The sequence below is a fragment of the Geotrypetes seraphini genome, chromosome 18 (genome assembly GCF_902459505.1).
Source record: "Geotrypetes seraphini chromosome 18, aGeoSer1.1, whole genome shotgun sequence".
NCBI lineage: Eukaryota > Metazoa > Chordata > Amphibia > Gymnophiona > Dermophiidae > Geotrypetes > Geotrypetes seraphini.
This window is the reverse complement of record NC_047101.1, coordinates 1286280-1295332: the sequence shown is the minus strand read 5'-3', so window position 1 is coordinate 1295332 and position 9053 is coordinate 1286280. Positions and strand designations below refer to the sequence as shown.

Genomic DNA, 9053 nt, shown 5'->3' with positions numbered 1-9053 from the left:
CCACATCCAACATTTTTCCCTCTCATCTCTCTCTTCCCCATGCATCTGTACCTCATGCCTCTCCCACCACCATGTTTAATATTTCTTTCTCCCTCCCTATGCCCAACAATTCACTTGCTTTCTTCATTTTCCCATGTGCACCATCTCTCTTTCCTTCTCACTCAGACACCTATGCCCAACAATTCTCCCTTTCTATTCCCTCCCCACCTCAGCATCTTTTTCCCTCACTTCCTCCATTTTCCATCCTATGTCCCAAGTTCATGCTCTGCTCCCTCCCTCTTTTCTTCCATCCTTTGTCCCAAAGTTTATGCTCCCTCTCTTCCTTTTGTGTCCCAGCGCAACCCTGCTTCTCCCTTCCTATGCCAACGCAGTCCCGCCTCCTCCCTTCTATGTACCAACATGCCCCTCGTCGTACCCCCTCCATTCTGCATCCCAAATTCATGCCTCTCGCATTTACCTCCTCTGGCTCCACTGACCTGGAAGCCGCATGCACAAGCCACCGATCACGGCTTTGCGAAGACCAGCGGACCGCATGTAGAAGCCACCGCTTGTAGCTTTGCCAACAGATATGAAGCTAGGAGGAGGGAGCTGGCCAGAAAAAGTAAACGCCTGTGGGAGGCACAAATTTGGGATGCAGAATGGAGGGGGATGATGGGTGCGTTGGAACACGGAAGGGAAGAGGAGGGTTGTGTTTGGACAGGAAGGGAGGAAGAAGGAGTGCGTTGGCACAGGAAGGGAGAGGCAGTACCCTGGTTCAAAAGTACAAGTTTAACGTAAGTCAAACATTCTTAAACCAGGGACTGCCTGTACCTAGTTTTAGACCCTTCCTGAGTCAGGCGGTGGTCAAGTGGTGTGGCCCAGAGGGTTTTATTAGCTGGATTAAGAAGGGCCTTGAATTGAATGGACTATAAGTTCTACAGGGGCCAAAACACACCTTGGAATCCTTATAGATAGAAATTCCATATATAAAGGAAGAAAGGATAGTGATAGCAGTGTACTACCCTTAGGAAACAAAAAGGCAAGGAATCCAACGTGGAACAGAAGAAACAGTAGACAATCTGGAGATAGGTAGACATTCTAGAATGTTTCTGGCAACTATGCCCAACTCATTTTGCCAAACGAGGCTACTTTAGGAGCGATTAACTTGCTGGTATAATAAACAGGGATGTATTGTGTTAATATGATTGGAGCTGTTCTTTGCTGCTCAACTGGCCTTGTTGGTCGTTGCACGTGGGGCTCACAGCAAGAGTGGGAAATCCTGTGCTGTCTGAGGATGTCCAGTGAGTACTGTCTGAAGAGAAGGGACAGTCCTGTGCTTGCTGCGGAGGAGAGACCCGGAGTGTGAAGTGACCACTACTGACAGCCTGTTTTATCTTTTCTTTTAGAGGTTTTGCTTTGTGATATTAGTGATGTACTCTTTTCTGCTCTCCTATTTTTTCTTTTGGCCAATCTCCTTCTTGGGATGTTATTCTTTAGTCTCTACAGCTGAGGTATCAGGGCTATGGTGGAAGGATTTGGTTGCAAAACTCTGAGTGGAACTCTGCCTGGGAGAATCTCGTTGCTCTTTCCTAGCTGCCTATTCATTTATATGAACTTTTTCCAAGCAGTTTGTGAGAATCCTAAATGTCCTTTTCTTGGCTGTGATCTTGTTGTAGGGGAGTCCTGTTTCTAGAAAGCTTATATGCATTACATCATGGTTTTGTTAGAAGAAAGTCCAGAAGTGACGAGAGGGAAGTAGTAACAGCAGTGCTGCATTCCTGGCAGGGTCTGTAGGGAGAATGCCATGTAAGGAGGACTCCTGCCTCTTTTTAGTTATGGTTTTGGGCTTAGGAATAGGAACTGCCTTGTCTGATCTGAATCCGGACTAGGTCTCTTGTGTGTGTGTTTTCTTCATTATGAATGGGTTGAAGTGATTTTGTCCTTCAAGAAAGATCAAGTTACCATTTTGATTTTTCAGAGACGACCTTCTTTTTCTGGCTGTCTCCTCCCCTGGTATGATTTTTTTTCAGAGTTGACGTTGATATTTTTCTAGCTTCACCTTCCCAGCGTGTCTGGTTCTCTCTTGCCTGTGCTGTGTCCAGATTATCTTTGAGCTTCAGTCTGTCCCAGTTGTGAGAGCTTTGTCCTGAGCCTGGGAGCAACTCCACTGGAGCCGCGGCTGCTTGTCTTTCCCTGATGTCTCTGTAACATTTAATTAGGGTTACCATGGAAGTAAAATCCGGATGTCTCAAGCCGACCTCAACTCTGCAGCATCCATGCCATTTCATTTCACATACATCAACACACAAACATACAATTACGAAACGTAAAAGACCAAGTGTAAAATCCTTTTAGACACATCTCATTTCTACTCTAACCTCCCACCAACCATATTTCTGAATAAAAAGCCCTTCAACTGTGTATGAAAAATAATGGGTGGATCTCATTGTCTACAGTATAGGCTTGGCTACCCCTGTATTAAAGAGGAGAAATGGAGTGGGACTAGAGGACAAGGCTTGCAACTTGGCAAAAATAACTGAAAAAGTGGTATATGAACAATTGTGGAAGTGTGTTCAATCCCAGCACCACTCCTTGTGACCCTGGGCAAGTCCATTGCCCCAGCAGCACAGACAGGGAAAATACTTAGAGTACTTGATAGTTTTATGTTATTTTAACAGCTGGGACCTGTTACACAGAAACAGTAGGCTATCGAGAACTGAATAAACATATTTGGGTCTAGGCTGGTCAAGTTCAAGCTTGTCATGTTAACCACAATGCTCACTTTCTTGTTTAACTATGTTGATACCATCATAATTGGACATTTAGGTCAACTCTGCTTCCTTTAGCTTTTTGTGACAGGTACAGCGCCACTGTAGTTTTAGGGTTCCTAATGGATTAGAATGTTACTCCTAGGTTTTTTCCAGGTAGATATGGAGTCCCTCGAGGCTCGGTCCTCTACTCTCTTCCTTGAAACGTTTAGCTAAAATGGTGGAGAGAGTTGATCTTGCAGATGATAAACAAATTAACAAACTTCCCATGGGAACTAACAATAGTGCCACTTCTTATGTTAAATATTCAATTCATGACCAAATAACTACTTTGCCAATAGAAATAAATAATCATAAAGTGCTCAGTGCCACTACCAGGTCATTGCTAATGCAGTTCAGACCATGATAGTTTTGGAACCATCATTGCACTTTATTGTTCCCTGCGTTCCATAAAGCAGAGTGTGCAATGGCTTGGATGTTACTCCAAAAAATCGCTGGTATTCCAATTACCTATATACTTATTTTAAAGTGCTGTCATAGTAACATAGTAAAATAGAATATGATGGCAGATAAAGACCCGAATGGTCCATCCAGTCTGCCCAACCTGATTCAATTTAAATTTTTTCTTCTTAGCTATTTCTGGGCAAGAATCCAAAGCTCTACCCGGTACTGTGCTTGGGTTCCAACTGCCGAAATCTCTTTAAGACTTACTCCAGCCCATCTACACCCTCCCAGCCATTGAAGCCCTCCCCAGCCCATCCTCCACCAAACGGCCATACACAGACACAGACCGTGCAAGTCTGCCCAGTACTGGCGTAGTTCAATATTTAATATTATTTTCTGATTCTAAATCTGTGTTCATCCCACGCTTCTTTGAACTCAGTCACAGTTTTACTCTCCACCACCTCTCTCGGGAGCGCATTCCAGGCATCCACCACCCTCTCCGTAAAGTAGAATTTCCTAACATTGCCCCTGAATCTACCACCCCTTAACCTCAAATTATGTCCTCTGGTTTTACCATTTTCCTTTCTCTGAAAAAGATTTTGTTCTACGTTAATACCCTTCAAGTATTTGAACGTCTGAATCATTTCTCCCCTGTCTCTCCTTTCCTCTAGGGTATACATATTCAGGGCTTCCAGTCTCTCCTCATACGTCTTCTGGCGCAAGCCTCCTATCATTTTTGTCGCCCTCCTCTGAACCGCCTCAAGTCTTCTTACGTCCTTCGCCAGATACAGTCTCTAAAACTGAATACAATACTCCAAGTGGGGCCTCACCAATGACCTGTACAGGGGCATCAACACCTTCTTCCTTCTACTGACTACGCCTCTCTTTATACAGCCCAGCATCCTTCTGGCAGCAGCCACTGCCTTGTCACACTGTTTTTTCGCCTTTAGATCTTCGGACACTATCACCCCAAGGTCCCTCTCCCCGTCCGTGCATATCAGCTTCTCTCCTCCCAGCATATACGGTTCCTTCCTATTATTAATCCCCACATGTTTAGAACTGTACTTACCATATTTTTTTGCTCTATAAGATGCATCCCAGATTTAGAGAAGGAAAACCAGAAGAAAACCCCATTCTGAACTAAATTGTATACTAATATATACCCAACACCTTTAAATTCCGTCCCAGCCCCCCCCATCAATCATTTTTACATACCCTCAGTACCTTTAAATTCCGTCCCAGCCCCCCAATCAATCATCACTTTTATGTACCCTCCCAGCACATTTAAATTTGACCCAGCACCCCCCCCCCAAATCAATCATCATTTTTACATACCCCCCAGCACTGTTAAATTCTGTCCCATCCCCTCCTCCCCCCCCCCCCCCGCCGGCAGTACCTTTAAATGTTGGAGGTCGGTGGACGGCTGCTTGCTGCTTGTCGGGGCCAGCAGCGCACAAGCGCGCTTCTGCATGGGTGGGCACCACTTCTGAATGGCTGCCTCTATCTAGAAAGCAACCCGAAAGTATCTAGTTGATCGTTTAAAGAAATATAAACCAACTGGTCCTTTGTATTCTCTCAACAAAGGTCTGCTTCATTTTCCATAGACATCAGGATTGAAAAGACACAAGTGGGTGACATCATCCTGCATTCCAGGACACTACTGCTGCCCAAAAGTTCAGAGCTTAATGTAAAGTTTAGGGGCATGCAGTGGCCTCCTTTTCCCTCCCTAATGTTCTTTCCATCTATGGTTCTCCTCTGCACTTTAAAGCATTGAATTGTAGTTCTGTCCCTTTTTACCTTGTGCATTGATTAGTCTGTAAGTCTGTTGGTTTAACCCATTATTTTAAATGGTATGTCTAAATATATGCTTATATTTTTTAAAACTAAATAAGCGATTTATCAAACTGAAATAAACTTGAAACTTTCTTCCATCCTGTGTTTGTTCTTTGCCTTTCTTTGGTGACATATCCTTAAAGTTATTATGTTTGGCAATTTGGAAACTGCCCAGGATAAGGTGGTGTGTATACATTTTTAAAATAAATAGAGAAATACCGTAAATAAGGTTGGGTTTTAGATTTTGCCCAAAGTACAACAGAAAGATCCAGAATATTGACATGCATTTCAAATGCTTCATGCCTGGGTCCTAAGCATGATTGGAAGAACTCAAAGGGTTCAAAGAAAGTCTTTGCATTAGAGTGGACACCCCAGAAGCAGTAGGTAATAGAAAAAGTGATTTTTAAAAGTTAGACGAATGGTCTAAGTTAATGTGAGGAAGTGCAAAGTTTTTCATTGAATTACTAGGGGTACAAATTGAAAGGAGCTGTAGGTGACAGGGAGTGAGAGGCTGATATCACCGACCAGGAGACAATGGCTGAGGATCTGCTAGGCTGCAGAAGAAATAAGGTGTTACTGCCTTTATGGTATAGTAAGGGGGGCACTGGCATCTCTCTGCCCCCCCCCCTTCCCTACATCCTGTACCTCTTTAAAATCACCATTGCAAGCAGGTAACTTTTGGAAATTCTTCACTTAATTGTGATCTTATGTAGCTTTGCCGTAACCATTCTGTTTGCCTTCTCTCTTCTCTATTTTCCTGTCTTATGTATGGACTGCAAGCATAGATGCCAGCTCTGTGGGTGCTTGAGCACCCCCAATATTGAGGAAGCTCCTTCACTGTGTCCAGCAAGGGACAATTTGTTTTGAGTTTAGCACCCCCAATAATTTTGAAAAGTTGTCAGCTCTTGGCCTGGGACAGAACACAGAATATGGGACACCTTCCTGACGCTTCTGTGAGGTTTTGGTATTGGAGGATCCTAGGAGAACCTTGATTTCTGTACGATTCCCCCCCCCCCTCCCCCTGAGATAAAACATCACAAAACCACAGCAATCCTGGAAAAAAGCATTATTTATTTGCCCATCCTCCCAAAGAAGCTCCTAATGGGTTACAAATCACAAGCATTTTTCTCTGTCTGTCCCAGTGTGCTTCCAATGTAATGTACCTGGAGCAATGGGGGGATTAAGTGACTTGTCCAGGGTCACAAGAAGCAGAGTGCGGTTTGAACCCACAACCACAGGGTGCTGAGGTTGTAGCTCTAGCCACTAGTGGACATTAATGAAAAATATGAGATTGATTTCCAAATGTCATTTATCCATGTCAAGTTTACTAAAATTTTGATAACTTCTAAGCGTTTTACATAAAAAAAATAAGGGAAACAATCCCATATATGAGGTTTTTGAAAAGTGCCTCCCCTGCCCCAAGGCAAAAGTATAGACTGATGGTGTTTTTAAGTTTGTACTCTGGCTTTCCTGTGACTGCAGCCAGCCCTGAGGAGGGGAGGGGGGGGGGGGTCTTTTTTTGTTGTTTTAAAACTGATGCTTTGCAAGGGCGAGCAGACATGCTGAAAGCTCCGGACAGATGTCTGAGTCAGTAGTGCCTGGGAGAGACTTCCCTTCCTGGATAAGGGAGGGGTGAAGGGGACGCCTGTTAACAGCCCAGGAGGCAGGCATAAGGAGCCAGACTGGGTGGATGAAAAATAATACTTTCCTTCTCTGAACTGAAGATGTTCCATTAAGTGTCAGCAGCTCCTGAGAATGAGTGAAATGGGGCTCTCTGGAAAGCTTTCCCAGAAATGTTATAATGGCTCCGCCAGAGTTGCTTTACCCATATCACCCCTCTCCCTATCCATGGCCTCATACAATCCAAACGCCTCTTACTGACTTATAAATGCAGAGCCTCAGTATCTCGCCTCTCTTATATCTCCCTATATTACACTCTGGGAAACTTCGTTCATCAGGTAAGTCTTTCTTAACAGGACCCTTCTCCACAAATGTCAACTCCAGACACCAATCTTTCTTGCTGTGCTCAATGCCTGGGGCAGACTCCCTGTATCACTGCATCAGGCCCTTCCGATCCCCCTGACAACTCTCACCACCCTAAAACAACATCCTGGTGGACTGAGGACTGAGGGGATCAGGTCAGATCTCCACACACACATACAGCTTAAGGACCTTCCACACCCCTGCCCCAAGTACCTTTTGTGGAAAATCAGGCAGGAGGGATGCCCACTCCCTCTTACCTGAAGGACGGCCTCTTTAAAATGGCAGCTCTACCACTACATTGTCTGGTGCATATGAGAGTGCCTGGGAATACATGGAGTGTGGCTGGGGTACACTGAAGTGCCTGAGTGCACATGGGGAGTACCTGGGTGCACATGAGGGGTGACTGGAGATCACTGAAGTGCTGGGGCACACATGGGTGTAGCCTGGGGAACCCCGAAGTGCCTGGGTGTACATGGGGGTCACCTGGGGTACATTGAGTGCCTGGGTGCACATAGGGGTGCCTTGGGATCACTGAAGTGCCTGGGTGCACATGGGGAGTACCTGGGGGTCACTGAAGTGCCTGGGTGCACATGGGGGTCACCTGGGTACACTGAAGTGCCTGGGTGCACATAGGAGGGGGGGCTGGGTGAACATGCCTGCCTGTGGCTGTGCTAGAACTTTGCTGGTCTCCCCTTGATACATTAGTGGCTGGGAATGCTTGTGTGCTGCCCCTCCCAGGCCTGCATTCACTGGAGCAGGCTGGTGTCCTTTTACACTCCTTATATAGCAGTGAGATGGAGAGCTCTGGTGCAGGCAGAGGCTGCTTGCAAACCGCAGGCGTTGGCTGACGGAAGAGCTGATGCCGCTTCCCCTGGAATTCGGATCCAGCTGTGCTTTCTGCAGAAGGGCTTGAATTGTTTGCAGGGGGGAGCTCAGCTAGGTGAGATGGTTGTCCAGTGCCATATTTGCCAGTGGTGTGGCTGGCAGCATGGCAAGTTGTAAATGTCTGCTGCCCATCATTGTTGCTCTCCATCGGCTGTGTAATTGCATGCATTGTGTAAAGCAAATGCCAGAGGTCTCGTTTAGCCGTGAAGGAGCAAAAGAGGGCTTCTGTCTGACTTCCTGTGCCTTCATTCTCTCTTCTTGCTCAGGTGATGAGTGTGTTCAAGGTGACTCTTGAGGGGCCTGCTCCCTGGGGCTTCCGACTGCAGGGAGGCAAAGACTTCAGCATGCCCCTGTCCATCTCCCGGGTAAGTGTCTGGGTGCAGTAAGTGGCCCCAGGGTCTGTCAAAGAGCAATCGGTCCAGCCAGCCAATCAGGGTTCTCCTCTCCTTACCTTTTGAGGATAAAATGTATCCGTTTTGGACTTGGTAGCACTTAAAACCAAGTAGAAGTATCTCTTTGTTCTCTGTTATCATTCCCTAGAGAATGACAGGAGGGGAGGGTCTGGATGTGGGAGAGAGTAAATCTTCTTTCTGCTCCAGTCTCACCCCTCCCCTCCCCTCCTGTTTAAATACTTTGGGGTAATTTTTATAAGGGTTTTTTCACATGTAGCTTTCCTCTGCAGATATCAAAGCGGGAAGAGCAAGCAGCAGCTTTAAATACTCTCTTTCACAAAGAAAAGGGCTTGAATGACTAAATCTGGGCGCATACGTATGTGTACCAAAATCGACTGCACGCATAGGTAGATATGTTGGAATAATGGTTCTGGAGTTGCACACCTCCTCCCTAAGTACATATGGGGAGTGTGTGGTGCACCCTGAGGTTGTGGGTTCAAATCCCAAACTGCTGCTTGTGACCCTAGGCAAGTCATTTCATCCCCCATTATTCCAGGCACATTAGATAGATTGTGAGCCCACAAAGACAGATAGGGAAAAATGATTGAGTACTTGAATATAAATAAAATATGCATCACTGTCCTGGGAAAGAGTAAAGATCCATCAAGCCCAGCCATGGTCAACCCAGGTCACAAGTACCTAGCAAGATCCCAAAGACTAAAACAGATTCCTAGGAATAAGCAGATACATTTCCCAAGCCCATTTTAAT

At 45.7% G+C, this 9053-nt stretch overlaps 1 protein-coding gene across 4 annotated transcripts in view; it reads left to right on the top strand.

Moving 5' to 3' along the window:
• Positions 1–7802: 7802 nt before the first annotated feature.
• The window catches only part of PDLIM7 (PDZ and LIM domain 7), a 52954-nt gene continuing 51703 nt past the window's right edge, over positions 7803–9053 (top strand). For all 4 annotated transcript variants that reach the window (XR_004537477.1, XR_004537476.1, XM_033927020.1 and 1 more), the window contains exons 1-2: positions 7803–7947; positions 8159–8257. Coding sequence is in view for 2 of the 4 variants with exons in the window: in XM_033927020.1 (XP_033782911.1) it covers positions 8162–8257 (96 nt within the window). In the remaining 2 variants the exon portion in view is untranslated. The remainder of the gene's footprint in view (positions 7948–8158; positions 8258–9053) is intronic.